Source organism: Callorhinus ursinus, unplaced genomic scaffold, assembly GCF_003265705.2.
Source record: "Callorhinus ursinus isolate GAN/ISIS: 27379988/994484 unplaced genomic scaffold, GSC_fseal_2.0 scaffold71, whole genome shotgun sequence".
Taxonomy (NCBI): Eukaryota; Metazoa; Chordata; class Mammalia; order Carnivora; family Otariidae; genus Callorhinus; species Callorhinus ursinus.
The window spans coordinates 2,254,521-2,277,896 of NW_027397133.1; the positions used below are offsets into that span (position 1 = coordinate 2,254,521).

Consider the following 23,376-nt stretch of genomic DNA (forward strand, 5'->3'; position numbering starts at 1 on the left):
ACTCGGGAGGTGGGGGGGGGGGGGGGGGGGGCAGGGGGGGGGGGGGGCCTCCAGGGGGGGGGGGGGGGGGGGGGCTGGGGGCCTGGACTCCTGGGTCCCTGATGCCCCCTTCTGCCCACCGCAGCCCTCACTAGGCGTCTCCCATTCCTCGCAAGCACTCCTGTTTGTCATTCTCTGCCCCGTGGGTGCATACTTCCCTGGAGACGCCGTGGACCCCGTCTCCCTCCTGGCCGACCCAGCCTTCATCCGGGCCTGGATGGGTGGGGTTGGTGACTACAAGCTGGGGGGGTAAGTAGTCTCTCCAGCAGTCCCTCCCCCAACCCTACATGTCCGGGACGCTGGATGTCCGAGACACTGGCTGTCGTGCTTTGGGTGTGGATTTGTGTCTTCAGATGTCAGTTGTCCTTCCCGTCTCGTTTCACATGACTGGGAACAGCTCTGCTTGCCCATGATGTTGTTGGCACTGTTGGGGGCGGGGTGCTTAAGGAGAGAGGGTCTGTGCTAAGCGCTATGGACACATCGGCTCAGAATTTGGAAGGGGTAAGGAGAAAGTCAGTGGAGAAACCTGGATTGGCCTCCTGAGAAGCCTCCAGAAATTAAGTTTATCCTTAGCTCATTGGTCTCTCCCCCAGGTAGCCTTCCCTGAATGCCCAGGCTCGGCCAGCGCCCCCCCTCCCCACCCCCATGCACAGCTCTCATAGTCCCCTGGGTCTCCAGTGATCACCATGCTCTGTGTTGGCTTCCTGTGTTAATCTGTCGCCAGGGACCTCGGCTGAGTAGGGCAGGGAGGGTTCCCCTCCCCCCGAGGTGATCCAGGCAGAAGGTGGGGTGACGGTGTGTTGGGATAGCAAGTGTGACCCCAGCTGGGAGCTTCATTCGGGTCCCTTCCACACACTTACCTTGTGAGGTGTCCCGAGGGCCAGGCCCTGGGCCAGGCGAAGCTGGGGATGCAGAAGAATCAGGTCCAGGCCCCGCCTTCCAGGGGCCCCCAGGCTAGTGGGAGCCCCAGGATCCAGAACAGCCGGCACTGTGATGGCAATGGCAATGGCCGGGGCATTGTTCACCGAGGAGACAGTGAGCCCTCAGGTGAGTCTGAGGAAGGAGCCGGTTTGCTGGTCAACCATGCTTGTCTCTCTGCCAGAAATTACGGGCCCACCGTGTTGGTGCAGCAGGAGGCGAAAAAGAGGGGCTGTGAGCAGGTGCTCTGGCTCTATGGGCCTGACCAGCAGCTCACCGAGGTGGGCACCATGAACATCTTCATCTACTGGACCCACGAGGACGGGGGTGAGCCCTCCCATGACACCCACCCACCCCTGCCCCCTGGGGAAGCGGGTCTATCCTAAGTCCTAGCCAACTGCGGGCTTCACAGATGGGGGGGGTTGGGGTGGCTTTGGAAGAAGATGGGAGGGTGTGCCTGAGGGCGTGAGGTAACCCCCCCGCCTTTATACTTGCCCCAGTGCTGGAATTGGTGACCCCCTCGCTGGACGGTGTCATCCTGCCTGGAGTGGTCAGACAGAGCCTGCTGGACCTGGCTAGGACCTGGGTGAGGGCGCCGTGACTGTGGGTGGCTGGAGTGATGGGGTACTGCTATGTTGGGGGGCCAGAACCTCAGGGGGCTCTGGGTGGGGGGCTGGGGCACACTAGGACGTCTCTGCCCCTTCTCTCTGGGTGGCTGTCTCCTCGGGTGTCTGTCCCCATTCTCAGGGAGGGAGAGGCAGGGCTGTGCTGCGAGGGCCACTGCGGGCTCACACGTGTATCGCTCGGCAGGGTGAGTTCCGGGTAGCGGAGCGGAAGATCACCATGAAGGAGTTGTTGCGGGCGCTGGAGGAGGGGCGGGTCCGGGAAGTCTTTGGCTCAGGCACCGCTTGCCAGGTCTGCCCTGTGCACCAAATCCTATACCAAGGCAAGGTGAGATGGGGCTGCCATTGGAGACGGGAGGGAAGAAGGGGGTTCCTGGTCCTCACGGCACTGTCTTCTCCAGCACTTGCACATTCCCACCATGGAAAACGGGCCTGAGCTTATCCTCCGCTTCCTGAAGGAGCTGAAGGCGATCCAGGTGAGGTGCACTGGCCGGGAAGTGGGCTGGATGTTTGTTCCCCGGGGAAGTTCACGTCCCAGGAGCCCCTGGACTGGGAGCCCTCCTGCCCTGCAGCCCCAAGAGCCAATCATGGCCCTTGCCGTGGGCCTTCGGGCCCCAGACTGAGTCACTCTCCTTTCCTGGGAGCCTCTACACGCTGACGAGGAAGCCCCTTCCCTCCCCCTCTGGGGCTCCTGCGTCTCCTTGCAGTGGGGACCCCTTCCCAGGGGCCCGTAGGACTTGGGGCCAGAAGCCCTATGCGGAGCCCCTGGCGCCCCGGGCTCTCCCTTTGGCCTGAGAAATCTTCCACAAGCCCCGGAATCCTGGTCCGCCTGTGTGGCCCAGGAATATTTCCTCTCATAAGCTCCTGGAGGTGTTTCCATTTATCTCGGCCGAGTTCTCTTTCCTGAGAACCTCTGGGCTCCTTTCCCGGCACTCGACCTAGAACTGCCTTTCCTGTGAGCTTCTCTAAAGTCCGGTGCGGTGCACCAGGACCTAGAACAACACCTCTCCCTACTCTCGGGGCCATCTCAGCCAAAAACGATCCCCCTCGCCACCGCCACCCACCACCACCACCAAAAACCCTTCCAGGCCTTCCAGTGACTCTTTGCAGAACTCCATCTCCCTTCAGCCTCTGCGCCCACTCGGCCACGGTTCCCCTGCGGTTATTGGCCGGCTCCCGGGAAGTGGACTACATTTCCCGTGAGGACCTGGGGCGCAAATCCACAACCAGTTAGCCTGCGGCGTCCCCGGGCTTGCTGGGGGTTGCAGTGTGGCTTTCCTCTCACACCTCGGCTCTGTTGTCCCGCAGTACGGAGCAGGACCTCACGAGTGGATGCTCCCAGTGTGACACTAAAGACTCGGCCCTCCCTCTCCTCGGACCCACCCATCCACGGCATCTAGTCCTCGCCGGACCCTCGCCTCCCTACCTATGACTCACCTGAAGTGCAATATGAAATAAAAGGCCGGGGGCTGCCGGGACGCCTGGGTCTCTGGCGCCCCCACGTGGTCTCTACACTCCCAAAGCCATAAGGGCCGGACCCAGGCGTCCGGGCCCCCAGCCCCGCCTCTAAGACCTTGGGGGATCTGGGCTCCCCGCTGCTCCGTGTTGTGGGGTCAAAGATACACTTTGGCCCTGACTCCGCATCTCTCCGTTCTCAGGCCGGATCTCCCCGTGCTGCTGTTGATTTTTTTTTGTTTTCTCTCGCTGCAATTTTGAAATAAATGCCAAAGAACAAGCCATTAGCTGTCATCTCCAATGATCCAGCTCAGGGACTCTAGGGTCTTCGCCAGGAATCCCTGTCCTGGGCCCTTTTCATTCTCGAAGACCCAGCAATCCTAGCCCCCAGTGACCTGGCGTTTTCCCTGACATGGGAGGTTTTTCCACCTCATCATACACTGAGTTTAGCCTCTTACCCTCCTCTACTTCCCCATCTTTGGGACAGCCCCACTTGTACATCCAGTCACTAAGCCAGATCCCTCGGCACTGCAACCCCTTTCCCCCCGCAAAGCCCATCAGACTCAAGCCCTGTCCTGTCCCCGGCTCTGCCCTGCCTGTCTCCTCCTGTGTCCTCTCAGCCCTGCTTCAGCTCAGTTCTTGTCTTCTCCTGCCTGGACCCTTGCCCTGCCTAGCCCGCTCTCTGCATCCAGTCTGGCCCCCAAAGGGTCTTTGTACCCCCGGCGCTGCCTCCGCTTACTCTCTTCCAAGGGCTTCCCAGCACCCATGGCCAATACTGCTGATAGTGGGCCCTGGTGGGTGGGGAGCAAGGCAAGATGCTCTACCCTTGGAGGCGGTGAACATCAGAAGTCTATAAAACCTAGTCCCTGTTCCCACCCTGTGTCATGCCTTGTGTCCCAATCTTGGACACAACCTTTCACACACATGCTTTAATAATTGTTATGTGTAGGTATAGAGAGAGCCAGACATTAGGACCAGGCTGATGTAGGAAAATGTCGGGGTTCGGAGCTGACGACCAAGGAAGAGTTCTTGAGACATCTTTGGTGCAAAAAGCTGATTTTTTTTTTTAAGAATTTTTAAAACTTTAATACAGTTCAAATCAGTGGGCCAGGTTGACTTCAGCTCCTTCACTGCCAAACCTGGGGGCAGGGACTGCTTCAGTTTCTCTGCCTTCTCCTTGTCCGTGATGACCAAGGTGTAAAGGTATCTGCTGCACCGAACTTTAAATTTCACATTATCCTTATTTTTCTTGATCTTGACGGATTTGGTGTCCTTCCTCCTGGCTGTGAGCAAAAAGTCCTTGATTTCCTCGATTTTGTGAGGCAATGCTACAGGGGCACAGGGGAGTGCGTGGCTGGCACAGCAGGCGGCCAGAAGGGAGGACAGAAAAGCTGATTTTATTACAGCAGCGGGACAGGACCCGTGGGCAGAAGGATCCGCACGGGGGTCCTGAGGAGCGACCCATTATATACTTTCAAGTTGGGAGGGGGTTGGGGATAGCATTAAGTCTCTAAGGAATTTTTGGAAACAAGGTTTCCAGGACCTTGAGGGGGCTAGCTATTGTTAGGAGAAGGTCATCTATTACTGTCTAATAAAACCTGTCATGAGACCCTTCGGATGTGTATCAGTGGGTCATATGCTCGGGGGATGAGTGCCTACATACATCTTGGGGGAGCGGCGGGTAGAGATAAGGGAAGTTTCCAAAGACATTTTTATATGTTAAAGTAGACTCACAGGATCCTGGGGGGTCAGGATGGATAATATTAAGCTAAGATTGCCTTTTGCCCTTAGCAAAGTATTAACATCGAGGCAGCTGAGTCCCTAGAGGAATGCCACTTTTCCTGTTTCAAGGACTTGTCAATGGGCTGTAAGTGGTAAAGAAATTTTTCTTTTGCCTTTGCATCCCACATCACAGGCATATGCATTTGGTTGCAGGTCTGGATACAAATGTGCCTCCGTTATCTGCTTGGTGTGTGACCTTGGGCTTGTCATTTTATCTCTGACCCCCTTTGCTGGAGGGAGACCCATGTGGGACTAGGGCAGACACAAGTCTGTGGCCTGTCCTGCAGTTATCAGCCGTGGGACAAAATTCTGATTTGTTGATAACCATTGTCAACCCTCTCATTTCCTTTTGTCAATGATTGCTCAAGAGGAGGTCTTGCACATAATGGGGAAATTTGCCTGGAGGCCTCTGGGAAAACTTTCTTCCCTTGATAAAAGAAATCCTGAAAGACAACCTTTTCTTTTCTTCCCTCCCTTTGGCTGTGATCATCTGGAAGTGTGATGCTTGGAGTGGCTGTAGCCACTTCACGCCCAAGAGGGCCATTGTCCACGCACTGACCGCCGAACACAGAGACCTCAGGTCCTCCAACCATTAAACCTGATTTCTAGGGGCGCCTGGGTGGCTCGGTCGGTTAAGCGGTTAAGCGTCTGCCTTAGGCCCAGGTCATGATCCCTGGGTCCTTGCTCCCTCTGTCTGCCGCTCCCCCTGTTCGCGCCCTCTCTCCCTCTCTCTCTGACAAATAAATAAATAAATCTAAAAAAAAAAAAAACCTGATTTCTAGTTTTGCTTTAAAAAAAAAAGTCAAAATTAAACAAAAACTGGTTTAAACCACTTTTGTCAGGTTGTGATTTGCTTCTGGGTTTTTTTGTATTTTGTAGGGTTTTTGTTTTGTTTTGTTTTGTAACTTGCAGTCAAAAGATTCTTTGCTTCTTTGTCTTTCCCGATGGCCAGAGCTGATTACAGCCAAGGAGAGTCCCTGACTCCAGTAGCCAATTGAATTGCTGACCAGTAACTGGGCCCCAAAAGGGTAGGCCAGATTTTTATCTTAGATTTGCATCTGAAGGGAAAGGACAGGTAAACAGCCATTATTATGAGGTAAACTAAGCCAGAGGCCCTCCTGAAGAGCCTGAGGCCTAGCGAGGTAAACATAACACATCATTAGTTAAGTATTGTTATTTTTTAAATAACTTAATGAATACATATTTGGTTAATTGTTGTGATTTCTAATTCTATAAACATTGATGGGTGTGACCCACATTAACTAAGGCCCCTTGGGAGGGGGTCCTCGTGGAGGAGGGTCAAGAGGTCTCAGGACTAAAAAGTCCACGAGCGATGTTTGGCACTTAGCAAGCTGATGTGAGAGTTGGTTAAATAATAAAATAAGCAACAGATCTGCTCCTGTTGCAGCTTATCTCTCAAAAGAACTTATTTTGGGGGGAGGGTGGTGCACCTGGAGAGGCCTTGGAAGCTCTGCACCCTTCCTTAGGCCTGGTCCTCTGCGTCTCATCATCTGGCTGTTTCTGGGTTATATCCTGTTACAATCACCCAGTGATCTAGATCTAATCTGGGATCCCACGTTTCCGTACTTGTCATGGCTGCTTACCCTCCTCCTATGTGGGGAAGGTCCTCCAGCTTTTCTTTCTTTCTTTTTTTTTTTTAAAGATTTTATTTATTTATTTGAGAGAGAGAGAAAGCACATGAGAGGGGGGAGGGTCAGAGGGAGAAGCAGACTCCCCGCCGAGCAGGGAGCCCGATGCGGGACTCGATCCCGGGACTCGATCCCGGGACTCCGGGATCATGACCTGAGCCGAAGGCAGTCGCTTAACCAACTGAGCCACCCAGGCGCCCTTCTTTCTTTCTTTTTAAAAGATTTATTTATTTATTTGAGAGAGAGAGCGTGTGAGAGCAGTGGGGGAGGGGCAGAGGGAGAGGAAGAGCGAGAATCTCGAGCAGACTCCTCGCTGAGCCTGGAGCCCGACACAGGGCTCGATCCCACGACCCTGAGATCGGGACCTGAGCCGAAATCAGGATTCCAGTGCCTAACCTCCTGAGCCCACAGGCACCCCTCCTGCATCTTTTCTGATCTTTCATGACCTGAATAGTCGTGAAGAATAATGGTAAGAAGAAAGAGGCAAGAACATACGTCCAGGGTCTGTTAAATCAGCGGCTCAACCATCCACGGATGTTGGTCAGCTTCTTGGCCATGCTCTTCCCTTTCTGGGGGCGATTCTGTTGTCCTCAGAGAAGCAGCAAAGGCTCTTTTATCATGCCCATCTGTCTTCATTCAACGTTGAGATTCCCAAGACATACCTCCCACGCCTCAGTGACCAGAATGGGCCACATCCTCAAAGCTGAAAAGGAGGCTGGCAGCTTCCCATTTGCCACAAGGCTCGGACCAACTGTCACTGCCCGAAGGAGGCTGGGGTCCGGCCGCCATGATGTCTCAAACTGCGCATATGGCTACCTGCTCACACTAAGGCTGGTAGCTGGATGGAGCTACCACTAGACTGCTAAAAACTAAACACAAAACTGCTAAAAAAGAGACACGAGGTCCAACATGGAATCACTTGTGCAAAGCCAAGCCCCACATCACCAGAGACTTGACATCCAGCTAAACCAAGGTACACTTTCAGCCTCTTTCAGGAATGGCATTTTAAACCATCTGAAATCACCTCATCAGCCCTCATGAGGCCACCTGCCTGGTATAACCGCTGTCATCCCCTAAAGGAAGGGGCCCTTGCCACAAGCAATCCACTTTTTGCTAATATAACATCTTTGTCCCCAGTCCCTCTGCCTGTAAAAGTCTTTCATTTTGCACACCTCCTTGGAAATCCTACCTACCTGCTAGATAGGGGTGCTGCCCCATTCAGGAATCCTTGAATAAAATAAATAAGATATTTAGAAAAAAATAGGGGCGCCTGGGTGGCTCAGTCGGTTAAGCATCTGCATTCAGCTCAGGTCATGATCCCAGGGTCCTGGGATCAAGCTCCACCTTGGGGTCCACGCTGAGCGGGGCATCTGCTTCTCCCTCTCCCTCTGCCCCTCTCCCCCGCTCTCTCTCTCTCTCTCTCTCTCACTCAAGTAAATAAATAAAATCTTAAAAAAAAAAAAGAGGACAGGGCTGCCCTCTTGGCTCTCACGTTCCAACAGGGTGGGGGTGGGGGTGAGAGTAAACATAACATTGGTAAATGTGGTTCTCACAGTCCCTTCCTTGGGTTGGATTGATTTGCTAGATGGGTTCAGAGAACCCAGAGAAATGTTCCTTACTAGATCACTGGTTTATTATAAAAGGATATAACCCAGGAACGGCCAGATAAGGCACGGGGAAAGGGCACGGAGCGTCCGTGTTCTCTCCGGCGGTGCCACTGTCCCCAAAATGGGCACAAGCACAAGGTGGAGGGAAGGGCAGAGGGAGAAGGAGACAGAGGAAGCGGACTCTCGGCCGAGGGAGCCTGATTGGGGGATAGATGGTCCCATGACCCGGAGAGCATGATCCCAGCGGAAATCAAGAGTCAGGACCCTTAACCGACTGAGCCACCCAGGTGCCCCTTGCTGAACCCTGTTAGAGTTCATTTCAGACATCTTCAGCCCTCCCCCCTCCAGTTTGTGTCTTCCAACAATGCCACGCATAATGAAATCAACGATTCCCTAATATCATTTAATTGCCCGTGGCAGGTGGATTTGGAGCAGCCACCTGAAGCAGGTGAGGGATGAGCCACGTGGGTGTCTGGGGGAAGAGTATTCCGTGCAAACAGCCAGTACAAGGGCCCGGAGGCTCGAAGGTCCATCGGTTTTCCAGGAACTGTAAAGCAGGTGTGGCCAGAACAGAGTCAACGAGCCACGGCGAGACGGTGAGGTGTGCGCGCAGACAGGAAAGGGGCCAGATATTCCAAAGCGTTGCGGGCACTGAGGCTTTTCTAGGAATGAGCCTGGAGTCACGGAAGAGTTCCCAGCAGAAAAGGAACATGACCTTCCGTAAGTGGGAACGGGCGCCATCTGGCGGCCGTGTGGGGAACAGACTGAGGGAGGAGAGGATGGAAGCCGGGACTTTCCGCCAGCGGGGGGAGGCTGCAGGACCGTGGTGGTAACTGTGGGAGGAGCAAAGAGTGATGGGATTCTGATGCATTCGGAAGGTCAGACCAACGGGTCAGACGGATATTATGAGATCACACCCCAACCAGCCAGGTGTGAGATGAGAAAGAGAAATAAAACAGGACTTCTTTCCCTTAATGCTGTTTTGCGTGGTTATAGTTTGCCATTGAATGTACCTCAGTTTATTACCCATTCCCACTGATAATGATCCTCTGGGTCCATGATTCTGACCCCAATTCCGATGTGGTTTCCACCACCACCAAGCAATTCTCCAACAGCAGCTGGGGGTCCTGCAGTTTAACTCAAGGCCCGATGAAGAGAACCCCAGATCCTTCAGGGTAAGGGTTCGGTCCTGCAAGCCTGCTCCATGCCCCCCTACTTCAAATATCAGTTCCAATTCCAGCTTCTGACCCATGAGCTACAGATCACAGGTTCCCACAATCCCTTCCCTGGACTGGATTAATTTGCTAGAGTGGTTCACAGAACCCAGAAAAATGTTCGTTACTAGATCAATGGTTTATTATAAAAGGATATAACTCAGGAACAGCCGGATAAGGGCATGGAGCTTCCGTGTTTTCTCCAGCGGTGCCACAGTCCCCAAATTTCCAGCAGCTCATTCACCTGGGAGCTCTCTGAAGCCCGTCCTTTTGAGTTTTATGGTCACTTCATTACACAAACATGACTGATTAAATAACTGGCCATTGGTCATGAACTCAACCTCCAATTGCTCTCCCCTTCCCTGTGGTCAGGGGGAGGGATTGAAAGTTTTAACCCTCTAACCACAGGGTTGGTTAGGTTAAACAACGAGCCCCCACACTTAAGTGCTTTCCAAAGTCAGCATACAAATGCAAATGTAGTTGAAAAGGGTTTGTTAGGAGTATCAAGAGACCTGGACTGAGTCAGTTAACTGTCTACCTTTTGCTCAGGTCATGATCCTGGGATTGAGTCCCGCATGGGGCTCCTTGCTCAGCAGGAAGCCTGCTGCTTCCCCTGCTTGTGCTTTCTCTCTCTGACAAATAAATAAATAAATAAATAAATAAATAAATAAATAAATAATCTAAAAAAAAAAAAAAAGACAGGAGCACCTGGGTGGCTCAGTCAGTTAAGCGTCTGCCTTCAGCTCAGGTCATGATCCCGGGGTCCTGAAATCGAGCCCTGCATCAGGCTCCCTGCTCAGCAGAAAGTTTGCCTCTCCCTCTTCTCCCTGCCCATGCTGTCTTCTCTCTCTCAAATAAATAAATAAATCTTAAAATAAAAAAAGAAAGAAAGAAAGAAATGGGAATAAAGAAAACCCCATCAACCCAACAGAAAGAAGGAATGGAAAAAATAATTCGCTGAATAGACTCCAAATGGCTCAAAGATTTCAATGTAAAATATGAAACCTGTAAGAATGAGAAGCAAACATTGGAAAGTTCCTTTCTAACCTGGGTGTGGAGAAAGCCTTTAAACTGTGACTCATAGTCCTGAAGCCATTAAAAAAAAACACACTGATGCATTTAAATGGGCGAATAGGATCATTCTTCTTTCTTTTTTGTTTCTTTTTGAACAAATAGTCCTAAGGCCCTTGGGTGGGGCAGGTAAGGTCAGTTTATGGGGGAACAATGGCCCAGAATGGAGTGTCATGACCTTGGTGGGGTGGGGAGGGCTCAGCACAGTGGGGAGCGCCCAAGGGCTTTTTGCTGGGTGGGGGGTCCAGCTGGTTTGGAAGCAGAAGCCCAAGGTAGGTGCTGAGGGTTTGGGTGGGGGCAGAGGAGAGGAGGGGTAACAGACAGGGGAATTGATCAAAGAAGTCTATTTCTTTTTTAAGATTTTCCTTTTTTTAGGTAATCTCTACACCCAGTGTGGGGCTCAAACCTACAACCCTGAGATCGACAGTCGCCCGACTGAGCCAGCCAGACACCCTGATCAAAGAGGTCTATTAAGGAAAATAGATGTTGATGTCTTGTGGGGCGAGGAGCGAAATGTCAAGAGAGAATTCCCCAGGGCGCCCGGGTGGCTCAGTTAGTTAGGTGACTGCCTTCAGCTCAGGTCATGATCCTGGAGTCCCGGGATCGAGTCCCGCAACGGGCTCCCTGCTCAGCGAGGAGCCTGCTTCTGCCTCTGGCCCTCCCCCCTCTCATGTGCTCTCTCTCTCTCTCATTCTCACTCTCTCAAAATAAATAAATCTTTAAAAAAAAGAGAGAGAGAGAGAGAATTCTCCAGGGGCTCCTGACTGGCTCAGCCGGTGGAGCATGGGACTCTTGATATTGGGGTCGTGAGTTCCAGCCCCACGTTGGGTGCAGAGGTTACTTAAATAAAAATTGGGGGGGAAAAGGCTAATAAATTAAAGTTAAAAAGAAAAGAAAAGGGTCGCCTGGGTGGCTCAGTCGCTAAGTGTCTACCTTCAACTCAGGCCTGATAGAGCCCAGCATCGGGCTCCCTGCTCCGCGGGAAGCCTGCTTCTCCCTCTCCCACTCCCCCTGCTTGTGTTCCCTCTCTCACTCTCTCTCTCTCTCTCTCTCTCTCTGTCAAATAAATAAATAAAATCTTACAGAAAAAAAAAAGAAGAAGAAGAACCCAAAAGGCCTGGGGTCTGGAGAGTTCTGGGCTGGTGAGCACATGGAGGTCTGGGAGAGAGTGGCACAGAGGCTCCTCGCTTTTTCCCCAGACCTCACCCTATGTATCTCTTCATCAGGCTGTTGATTCATATTCTTTATCATATCCTTTCATGAACGGATAAACATAAGTGTTTCCCTGAGCCACCCCAGCAAATTAAAAGCGTCACAGAGGAGGTTGTTGGAAACTCCAATCTGTAGTGGGTGGGTCCAGACCACAGCCTAAGGTTTATGTAGACTGATGTCTGCAGTGGGGGGCGGAGGGCCGTCTGAGCCTGTGGAATCCGATGCTGCCTCTGGGTAGAGAGTGTTGGAATTGAGTTGAATTCTTGGGCACGAGCAGGGATTGCTTGGTGTTGTGTGAAGGGCGAGAAAGCCCCCCCGCCCCCGCCACTGCCCTGGAATTTGGGAACACCTCTAAAGAGTTGGTGTCAGCAGACTCCTCCTCACACTATATCCTTTTCTTTCTTTTTTTAAAGTATAGAAATGTGTGGGCTTTTTTTTTTAATGTTTTATTTATCTATTCATGAGAGTCAGAGAGAGAGGCAGAGGCAGAGGGAGAAGCAGGCTCCCCGCCTAGCAGGCAGCCCGATGCGGGACTTGATCCCAGGACCCTGGGATCATGACCTGAGCCGAAGGCAGACGCTTAACCATCTGAGCCACCCAGGCGCCCCACACTATATCCTTTTCATCTGGAGATTCAAATCTTTTGTTTTCTGAAAAGCTTTATTGGGTCACATCTTTTTTTTTTTTAAGATTTTATTTTTCAGCTATCTCTACACCCAAGGTGGGGCTCAAACTCACAACCCTGAGATCAAGAGTAGTGTGCTCTACCGACTGAGCCAGCCAGGTGCTCCCATCTTTTAATTAGAGCAGCCAAGTATGAACCATACGTGCTTCAGTCTCCTAATCTGTGAAGTGGGGATATAATGTTGCTTTTATCTTTCAGGGATTTTCTGACAACATAATGAAATAATACTTTATTTTTGTATTTATTTATTTATTATTTTTTAAAAGATTTTATTTATTTATTTGACAGAGAGAGACACAGCGAGAGAGGGAACACAAGCAGGGGGAGTGGGAGAGGGAGAAGCAGGCTCCCCGCGGAGCAGGAGCCCGATGCGGGGTTCGATCCCAGGACCCCAGGATCATGACCTGAGCCAAAGGCAGACGCTCAACCAGCTGAGCCACCCAGGCACCCCTATTTTTGTATTTATTTTTATTTTTTAAAATTTATTTATTTTTAAAAGATTTTATTTATTTATTTGACAGAGAGAGACACAGCGAGAGAGGGAACACAAGCAGGGGGAGTGGGAGAGGGAGAAGCAGGCTTCCCGCTGAGCGGGGAGCCCGATGCGGGGCTCGATCCCAGGACCCTGGGATCATGACCTGAGCTGAAGGCAGATGCTTAACAACTGAGCCACCCAGGCACCCCAAAATAAAATTTTATTTTTTTAAAGATTTTATTTATTTATTTGACAGAGAGAGAGAGCACAAGCAGGGGGAACGGCAGGCAGAGGGAGAGGGAGAAGCAGACTCTCCGCTGAGCAGGGACCCAATGCGGGATTCGATCCCAGGACCCTGGGATCATGACCTGAGCCGAAAGCGGATGCTTAACCGACTGAGCCAACCGGATGCCCCCCATTGGAATTTTTCATTCTACCTTCCGTGTCTCTTCTTCCATTTTCCATCTGTTTGTCTCTGTCAGTAACCTACTGAGTTCCACCTTCCAATCCATGAATTCTCCCTTTTGCTGTTTCTAATCTGCTGTTTGACTCTTCCCGTCAGCGTTTCGTTTCAATGACTATTTCATTTCTGTGTGTGTTTTATTCGCTCTAGAAGTTCTATTTGGTTCGTTTCCAAACCGGCCTGGTCTTTTAATAATGCCTTGCTTTTTCTCATTTCTCATCCTCTTTTTTTTTTTTTTTTTTTTTTTTTTTATGTTTTGTTTTTGTCAGTATTCGAGACCTTTTGCTTTGCTAGAAAGATAAGCTGTGATTTCAAAATTGACCAAGGGCTTTCAGTTGCCCTGAAACAGACCAGGTTTCTGGGTCAGCTGAGGAAAACAGAAGCCACTCCAGGTATTTCAAATACAGGGAGTTTATTAAAGGGAATTGGTTCTGTGAGCGCTGGGAGGCAGGAGGAGCAACCCGTGATCCCCGAGGTAGGAGACCGAGCCATTACCAGAACCAGTCAAACCCCTGGGACTGTAGGCACAAGAAGAAGTGGCGTCCTGCAGGGTAGGACTCGTCCCTGTGGAGGCTGGGAGGGTGGGGATGCCCCAGGCCGCTGTCGCTCTGGCTTCCAGGAGGGTGTGGCCTGTGCGGGTGGCACCTCGGTCTGAGGGGGCTGGAAATCTTCCTGCCCGAGCCGCTCGGCTGGCTGGTGCTAGAAATGCCAAGAGTAACCAGATGCTGGAGCCAGTTCTGCCCATGGCTGCTGGCACCATTCACGCTGGAGGTGGGGGGGTCCTTTGCTCCTCTTCCTGCCTCCTAGTCTCCCGCCAGGGCCTCCCCGCCAGCCTTCTTGGTTGTCAACAGGGGTCACAGAATTGGGGGGGGGTGAGCTTTATGTCAGAGAGACAGCAGTGCAGCCTCACCAGAACTCGCAGAGGGAAGGGCTCACCCTGAATGCGTAAGAAAGAGGAGATGCTCCACACGCTTAACAGACAAGGGACCCAGAGTAAACAGCTGCTAAATCATCTCACCTCCCCGCCTATTAAAATAGTAGCACTCTTAGAACATGCTTTGCAGGCTGTGGCATGAAGACATGCCACTCTGAGCGAACAGCTGTGGGAAATAAATCAGGATCAGTAAAGTCAATTTCTTCTTTTTTTTTTAATGTTAAATCACTTTTATTTATTTTTTATTTTTTTTTAAATGTTTATTTATTTATTTATTTATTCACCAAAGTCAGAGAGAGAGAGAGGCAGAGGCAGAGGGAGAAGCAGGATCCCCGCCTAGCCGGGAGCCTGATGTGGGACTCGATCCCAGGACCCTGGGATCATGACCTGAGGGGAAGGCAGACGTTTAACGGACTGAGCTACCCAGGCGCCCCTGTTAAATCACTTTTTAAAATTTATATATTTAATTATTTATTTGAGAGAGAGAGAGAGAGAGTGGGGGCATGCAGAGGGAGAGGGAGAGAGAGAAACTAAAGCAGACTCCCCGCTGAGCGGCGAGCCCTGAGATCATGACCTGAGACCCTGAGATCATGACCTGAGCTGAAATCAAGAGTCAGCCACTTAACGGATGGAGTCACTAGGTGCCCCCCAAAATCAATTTCTTAATCCATGTGATGGTGACAAAGTGTAACTGTCATGGAATTCGGGCGTGGTGGGAATTAACTTGGAAGGTAGCCAGGCTCATATCCTAGGATTGAATCTTCAACCCTCGAACTGTTAACTTCAGCTTGTGGATGATTGAAGCATACCTATAAGCAAGAAAAATCACAAGTAAGAAGTATCAGGACTGTGAAATCAACATCTTGATCAGAATAGAGGTATTGAAGAAACATATTTATATCCAGGACACTGGCACCTTTGTAACCAGTTAAATGTAAAGAAATTGATTTGCTGATCCCTGTACTCCTATCTGTCTGTCCTTGAGATATTTAAGGTGTTTAGAAAAATCTCGTATATTTGACTTGCAAAAAATATGATCAAGCTTGTTATTACGGTCTTTTCTTCAAGGCACTTCACTCATTTAAGGGAATCTGAGATACCAGGCTTGTGGAAATTCACTGATTTACGTTTGCAGTGTTCAAATGTTTGGAAAAATCTAAAATTGTGAAATGCACAAGCTTGCTATTTTTAGCTGTGGAAGTCGTCAGCTAATATTTAGAGGAAAGTGGATTGCTTAAAAATTCATTAATCATTACCAAAGAAACAAATAGTTGTGAATATTTGTGTCCATCCATAAAAGCTTTTCTGACATTAAAAGACCTCACCACAGTCTTCTCAACAAATGATGCTCATTTGTTCTGCATGTCCACACGCCAAAGAATGAAGTTGGATCCTTACCTAACACCACATGCAAAAATTAACTCAAATTAAATCAGCGACCTAAACGTAAAGACCCAAATTATAAGGCTCATAGAAGAAAACATGGCGGGGGTGGGGTGGGGTGGAGGGGGGCAGCGTTGTGACATTGGATTTGGCAATGATTTCCTGGATATTACAACAAAAACACAGGCAACAAGAGTAATAATAGAAGAATAGGACTGTATCCAAATTAAAAACCTTTGTGCATCAAAGGAGACAGTCAACAGAGTCAATCCACAGGATAAAAGAATATTTGCAAATCATATATCTGATTAGGGATTTATGTGTATCTGTACAGCTTTCTATGATGTCCACTCATATTGATGAGTTTGCAAAATCAAATGCTAATCTCTTCCAGAAATACACTCATGGACACACCCAGACATACTGTCTTACCATCTCTCTGGGTATCCCTTTGTCCAGTCAAGTTGACCCATACAGTGGAATACTATTTAACCATAAGGGATACTTTGACACATTCTACAACACTTTGGATGAACTCTGGAAACATTATGCTGGGTGAAGTAAGACACTCACACACACAAAAATACTCTATGATTCCACTGATGTATCTAAAGTGGTAAAATTCATAGAAACAGGAAGTAGATGGTGGTGGCCAGGGGCTGGGAGAAGGAGGGTATGGGGAGTTGTTTAATGGGTACAGAGGTTGAATTTTGCAAGATGAAAAAGTTCTGGGGACTGGCTACCCAACAATGTGAATACGTTCAATACTGCTAAACTGTAGACTTAAAAATGGTTAAGACAGTGCATATTTGATCATAATAATAATAAAAAAAGATTTCAAACAACCGTTTTTCTCTGAAAGCTTTACAATCTAAAGTTATTGCAGGGTTGGGGCTCCTGGCTGGCTCAGTTGGTGGAGCCTTCGACTATTGATCGCTGGGTTGTGAGTTTGAGCCCCGCGCTGGGTGTAGAGATGACTTAAAAATAAAATATTAAAAAAAATAAAATAAAATTATTGCAGGGTGGGACGGGGTGAGACAAGGCTGTTTAGTCCTGCTGTTCAATGTCCTTGCTTCCTTCCGTCCTTCCTTCTTTCCTTCCTTTTCTTCTTTCTTCTTCTTCCTTCTCCTCCTCCTTCTGCATCTTCTTCATCTTCTGTGAGGGAGGAGATCTGGAAATTTCTGTCCTCTCATAAGCTCATCTGTTTAGAAGGATGTTTGGAAAGAGGCGAGATAACAATGGGGTTGCAGCGGGGATTTTTTTTTCCGCAGGGATAGCTTTTACCTGATATAATTTTGAACTTACAGAAAAGTTTCAAGACTCGTGCAGAGAACTCCATAGATGCTTTACCAGACTCCCCAGTTCTCGCTGTTCCCGCCCCCTTTTGCTTTATCATCCGGTCACTATCTCTCTGTATTATTATATATTTACATTTCCAGAGGTATTTGAGAAAACACTGGAGGTACCACGCTCCTTTGTCCCTAAGTATTGCAGTGTGTATTTGCTAATAACAAGGACATTCTTTTTAATAACCACAATGCAATGATCCAAGTCAGAAAATTTCACATGGATCAATTACTACTATCTAATGCACGGAGCTCATTCAAATTTCTTCAGGTGTCTTACTCACAACTGGGATATCACCTGATTGCTCAAAGGACTGCCGCTGGCGTCCATTAATAGGAACATTTCCTCCGTCTTCCTCTTTCTCGACCTTGACTTTTTGAAGAGTCAAGGCCAGTTGTTTGGCAGAAGGCCTCCTGACTGAAAATGTGTGCTGTCTCCTCACGATTAGATTCAGGTTGGGTGGCACGGTCTACTGATCTTCCCACCCCCACCCCCTCCAGCCCCATCCCCCCAAAACAACAACAGAAGCAAATCCAGGTACAGCAACTAGGACAGCAAAAACTCACAAATGACATCTTGCACAAAACCAGCTGACAACGGAGCCCCCACGGAGCCCTGAAATACAAGTGAGTGGGGGCTGAGCCAGTCCCAGTATAGGAAGAAAAGGAAACTAGCAAGCCTGGAAGTTTCCCCCCAGCCCCCACCCTTAGAGGAGAGGTTGCCTTCATAGCTGAGGACTTGGTGAGAGCAGTTAGAACAGCCGCACTCAAATAGTGTGTGTGTGTGTGAGTGTGTGTGTGTGCCCGCGCGCACTGGCTCACAGCTCCAATTAGTATAGTAGGGGGTGTCCAGATGATGGGAAGGTTGGAAGATGCTGGGGTGGGGGTCTGGGTCCCCTGAGATCTCACAGTTCCTCAGCAGAATCTCTCTCTTTTTTAAGTAGGCTCCACACCCAGCATGGAGACTGACATGGGGCTTGAACTCACAACCCTGAGATCAAGACCTGAACTAACATTAAGAGTCCACTGCTTGGGGCTCCTGGGTGGCTCAGTCAGTTAAGTCTCTGCCTTTGGCTCAGGTTATGATCCCAGGGTGCTGGGACTGAGCATTGGGCTCCCCAGCTCAGCAGGGAGTCTGCTTCTCCCTTTGCCTCTCCCCCTGCTTGTGCTCTCTCTCTCCCTTTCTCATGCTCTCTCTCAAATAAACAAACAAATAAATCTTAGAGGAAAAAAAGAGTCCACTGCTCAATGTCCACAATAGCCAAACTGTGGAAAGAGTCAAGACGTCCATCAACAGATGAATGGATAAAGAAGATGTGGTATATATACACAATGGAATATTATGCAGCCATCAAAAGGAATGAGATCTTGCCATTTGCAACGACGTGGATGGAACTGGAGGGTGTTATGCTGAGTGAAATAAGTCAATCAGAGAAAGACATGTATCGTATGACCTCACTGATATGAGGAATTCTTAATCTCAGGAAACAAACTGAGGGTTGCTGGAGTGGTGGGGGGTGGGAGGGAGGGGGTGGCTGGGTGATAGACATTGGGGAGGGTATGTGCTATGGTGAGTCCTGTGAATTGTGCAAGACTGTTGAATCACAGAGCTGTACCTCTGAAACAAATAATGCAATATATGTTAAGAAAAAAAAGAAGAAGAAGAAGATAGCAGGAGGGGAAGAATGAAGGGGAGTAAGTCGGAGGGGGAGACGAACCATGAGAGACAATGGACTCTGAGAAACACACTGAGGGTTCTAGAGGGGAGGGGGGTGGGGGGATGGGTTAGCCTGGTGATGGGTATTAAAGAGGGCACATTCTGCCTGGGGCACTGGGTGTTATGCACAAACAATGAATCACAGAACACTACATCAAAAGCTAATGATGTAATGTATGGTGATTAACATAACAATAAAAAATTTAAAAAAAAAGAGTCCGCTGCTTAATGGACAGAGCCACCCAGGCCCCCCGCCCCAGAATCTCTCATTTGGAAGGAAAAAACTCTGTGTTTTAAAAAAATGTTATTATTGAAATATAGTTGACATATAACATTGTATAAATTCAAGGCGCACGGCATGTTCATTTGATACATTTACATACTGTAATATGATTGCCATTATAGCAATAATGAGCACCTCTATCGTGTTACATAATTATCCTTTCTTTTTAGTGGTTGGACTAAGCTCTATTCTTGTGAAAATTTATGGAAGGAGAACCCAGATTGATTTTGGCCAGAACTCTGGGAGAAAAGGTTCAGATACTGGTGGGGGAGGAAACAGATCTGTCTACACAATTTTGGAGAGGTTGATATACTGAGAGGTTATATATATTTTTTTTCTTTTTTAAAGATTTTATTTTTAAGTAATCTCTACACCCAACTTGGGGCTCGAACCTACAACCTCTTGATCGCGAGATCAAGAGTCACATGCTCTTCCTACTGAGCCAGCCAGGTGCCCCAATAAGAGAGGTTTTATTTTATTTATTTATTTATTTATTTATTTATTTATTTATTTTAAAGATTTATTTATTTGGGAGAGAGAGTGTGAGCAAGAAAGAGAGAGCACATGAGCAGGGGCAGAGGGAGAAGTAGACTCCCCACTGAGCAGGAAGCCGGACTCGGGGCTGGATCCCAGGACCCCGGGACCCCAACCTGAGCCAATGGCAGACACTTAACTGACTGAGCCGCCCAGGTGCCCCAAGAGAGCCTGTATTTTTAAATACCACCTGGAAAGAGCAAAGAGTGAACTTTAAGAACTCTGAGCCCAGGAGAGCTATCCTGGCCCACACCCCTCCTAAATGTACTTACACATGAGCAAGACCAGATGAGAGTAAGAAACTGCCAGGGTATATACTGAGTTCAATAGCATCCCCTGGAAATTCATGTTCTCCTGAAACCCGTGAACGTGGCCTTATTTGGAAATAGTGTCTTTGTAGATGTAATCAAATTAAGATGAGGTCATCCTGGATTAAGACTAGGTCCTAAATCTGGTATGACTGATGTCCTTGCAAGAGGGCAATTTAGGGCGTCTGGGTGGCTCAGTTGGTTAAGCGACTGCCTTCGGCTCAGATCATGATCCCGGAGTCCCGGGATCGAGTCCCGCATCGGGCTCCCTGCTTGGCAGGGAGCCTGCTTCTCCCTCTGACCCTCTCCCCTCTCATGTACTCTTTCTCATTCTCGCTCTCTCAAATAAATAAATCTTAAAAAAAATTAGAATGAAACCTTAAAAAAAAAGAGGGCAATTTAGACACAGACACTTGGGCAAAAGGCCATATAAAGATGGAGATTGGAGTGACGTGTCTATAAGCCAAGGGATGCCAAGGATTGCCAGTGACCACCAGAAGCTGGGAAGAAGCAAAGAAGTCTCCTCCCTGGGGCGCCTGGGTGGCTCAGTCGTTAAGTGTCTGTCTTCTGCTTAGGTCATGATCCCAGGGTCCTGGGATCGAGCCCCCCATCGGGCTCTCTGCTCTGTGGGAAGCCTGCTTCTCTCTCTCCCACTTACCCTGCCGTGTTCTCTCTCTGGCTGTCTCTCTCTGTAAAATAAATAAATAAAATCTTAAAAAAAAAAAAAAAGAAGAAGAAGTCTCCTCCCTGAGAGCCTTTGGAGAGAGCCTGGCCCTGCCAACACCTTGATTTCAGACTTTTTTGCCCCAGAACCATGAGAGAGCAAATTTCTGTTGTTTTAGGTCACTCAGTTTGTGGTACTTTGTTATGGCAAGCCCCGGGGGGGAAATAATAGGCTCCCTGTTCCACCCTCCTGCCAGCTGGGGGCAACCACTAAGTTGATTTCTGTGTCTAGGAGTTTGTCTAGTCCCCAGAATTTTTTGATTCAAGAGGTCTGGGGTCGGGAATGTGCAAGTTCCCTTCCCAGACTGGACCCCCAGGTGACTGCCAATTTCAAGGGCGAGATGCCGCTGTTCTTTGGGTGTGCTTCGCAGCTCCTCACTGACCACACTTTGCACCTCACCCTGTGGAAGCTGCCAGAATTGAGTCTAGAAGCAGTGAGAGGTGATGGGGCAGATCTAGTGGGAGATCTTTCCTGAGGCAGGCGGACTCTTCTGACGAAGAACCTACATCTCCGGTGAAGCTCCCCCCGCCAGGAATGAAAACTCTCTTTCCCGTGACTTTTGTGGCATCTCGGCTTCTGCTTCCAGTGACAACGCTGTCCCCCACCTGAGCCAGCCTCTTGCCATCCGAGTGGAAAACCGTCTGTCCACGAGATGCAGACTTTCATCTGCTCTGGGCATTGAATCCCTTCTATGACCAGCCAGGACCTGCACTGATATCCCCGCCCTTCCACTGAGATGTTCCTCTCATTTGAATGTGGGGATTAAAAATGAAGGGTCTGAGACCACAACTCCCCGAGAGGCTGCAGTAGTGAGTCAGACACCCGGGACCCAGAGGGCGCTGACCATAACCCCGGGGAGGTGTTGTATCTCCGTCCTCCCGTCTTTCCTAACCGGGAAATAACCCGAGGAGCAATGTGGAAATCTAGGTGGTGGGAAGGGAGGGAGGACGGGCAACTCACTCACTGGGACTGGAGTCTGTGACAGTGGTTATACTCCTTAGTCCATAAGCACCTGGATGGATGCATTTAGATCCTCAAGTGCTCCTCCTGAGAATCAGGACTCCCACTCTCCAGTCCTTCCCTCAGACCAGGGTTCCACGTTCCTCTTCCCCTGTTCTCCTGGGACCCAGGTGTCCAGATGTCCAGCTCTCTGATCCCTCAGGACCCAAGTGTCCCATCTAGACCCCTAGGATCCAAGAGTCCTTGCCCCGCCCCTGAGGACCCAGATGTCATCCAAATCCTCGTGCTAAGTGGACCCAGAAAACTACATCTCCCATGAGGCTGTAGGTCTGTGGTGTCATTGTTTAAATGTTCCCCTGTTATTGAGGGACCCCAGAAAAATAGTTCCACAACACAAGCACGAAGTTGGGGGTGGGCGGGGGAGGCGGGGAGGTTAACAAGCCTTCTCCTGTCAAGGGGCAGGGATAGTCCAGAGTCCCTGGGGACACCTAAGCAGAGCAGAAAACTGAGGCCCAGAGGGCGATTGGGACATTCTCACAGCCTCCTGACAATGGGCGCAAGGGTTCTTGGGGTCAATGGGAGACAAGGCAGCGGGATCCCATATCCTCCCTCAAACACTCACTCGGGTCCTCCTCTCAGATTCTTTATTATCCCGAGTAAGAAAAATAAAAAAATAAATAAGATAAATAACCCAATAAATAGAGGAGACCCCATAATAAACAGCCTGTGGCTTCAGGAAGTGTAGCTGGGACTTCGGCCCTGCGAAGGCCCCACCATGCTCAGGGGGTCCGAGGAGCCCACGTCGGGAGGCTGGGGGCCTGGGATCCCTGGAGGCTCCAGGGGGGCCGGAAGCAGGCCGGGCAGGGGCAGGAAGCGGGCGGGTCCCCGGGGTGCCAGGTCCCGGTATGGGGAGTTGTGGGGGGGCAGGCGAAGTGGGAGGCCGAGGGTCTCGGAGTGGTAGATGTTGTACCCATCCTCGAGAAGCAGTTCCCGGAAGCTGCAGGCTATGGGGTCGAAGTGGAGCTGAGGGGACAAGAAGAGAGATCGGAGATAGGGAATTCCTTCACACCTTCCTGCTGCAGGACCCAGGCGTCTGGGCCCTCAGCACCCTCCTCCCTCAGACCCAGGCGTCCGGGCCGCCAGCTCTCTCTTCTTTCAGACCACAGAGTGCTCTATTCCAACAGGATACAGGAGTCCAGACACTCCTAGGGAGCTGGGGGAGCCCCTCCTCCCTCAGATCCAGAGTCCAGGTCCCCAGCCCCCTCCTCCTCCGGGACAAGAACAACAGAAGCAGGCTCCTCCTTCCCTCCTGAGCAGTCCTGCAAGGCCCACCTCCCCGTCCCCACTTCACAGACAGAAATATTCCAGTCGAGGCTCTCTGAGTCCAGACAAGGGCGTCTGGCTTCCCCACAGGGCTCACGGTCACTTTACAGGCCATAGGTCCTCAGAGTGACACTGCGCCCAGCGGGAACGGGACAGGTAGGAGCCCATGTGGCCACCAGGGGTTCCGAGTCACAAGACTCGGCCTCTTAGGCCACTCTGTCATTCACAGGCCTTGTGACTGGCGGCAGGTGTGTCCCTGCGTAAGCCTCAGTTTCCTCTTGTAAACATTGACAAGGTCAGCTCCCACATGCAGGGGTGCTGGCGTGGTGTAGGCACGTGGAGAGCACAGGACCAATCCTGGCCCAGGCCACAGGTGCCAGACGTGGTACCCCAGATGGACAAAGGTGACATAAGGGGGGAGCACAAGAAGGGGGGCCCCGGAAACTCACCGATCCATACAGTGTCCCATCCGGGCCCTGGCACAGGAACCTGGACGTTTTCACTCCCAAGATTTGAATGACCCCTGGCTTCAGGGCTTTCAACTCCAAGAGACCTGAGGGGAGAAAGTGGTCAGGGACCCAGAGGGCCTCTGCCCAGGCCCCTCTCTCTTAGACCCAGGAGTCCAGGCCCCCAGGCCCTCCTCCCTCAGACCCAGGAGTCCAGGCCCCCAG

General features: G+C 50.3%; 2 protein-coding genes and 1 pseudogene across 2 annotated transcripts in view; 1 reads left to right on the forward strand and 2 right to left on the reverse strand.

The window, feature by feature from the left end:
• The window catches only part of BCAT2 (branched chain amino acid transaminase 2), a 9,933-nt gene extending 6,616 nt beyond the window's left edge, over positions 1-3,317 (forward strand). Inside the window, exons 5-10 of the mRNA XM_025849968.2 lie at positions 84-288; positions 1,142-1,284; positions 1,458-1,543; positions 1,768-1,908; positions 1,982-2,056; positions 2,889-3,317. Coding sequence (XP_025705753.2) covers positions 84-288; positions 1,142-1,284; positions 1,458-1,543; positions 1,768-1,908; positions 1,982-2,056; positions 2,889-2,927 — 689 coding nt within the window. The 3' untranslated portion in view covers positions 2,928-3,317. The remainder of the gene's footprint in view (positions 1-83; positions 289-1,141; positions 1,285-1,457; positions 1,544-1,767; positions 1,909-1,981; positions 2,057-2,888) is intronic.
• The window catches only part of FGF21 (fibroblast growth factor 21), a 58,338-nt gene that overhangs the window by 33,353 nt on the left and 1,609 nt on the right, over positions 1-23,376 (reverse strand). The window contains exons 4-5 of the mRNA XM_025849424.2: positions 23,155-23,258; positions 21,435-22,405 (exon numbers count right to left, since the gene is read on the reverse strand). Of these exons, the coding sequence (XP_025705209.1) occupies positions 22,115-22,405; positions 23,155-23,258 (395 nt within the window). The 3' untranslated portion in view covers positions 21,435-22,114. The remainder of the gene's footprint in view (positions 1-21,434; positions 22,406-23,154; positions 23,259-23,376) is intronic.
• LOC141371420 (large ribosomal subunit protein eL38 pseudogene) lies at positions 3,014-7,023 on the reverse strand (annotated as a pseudogene).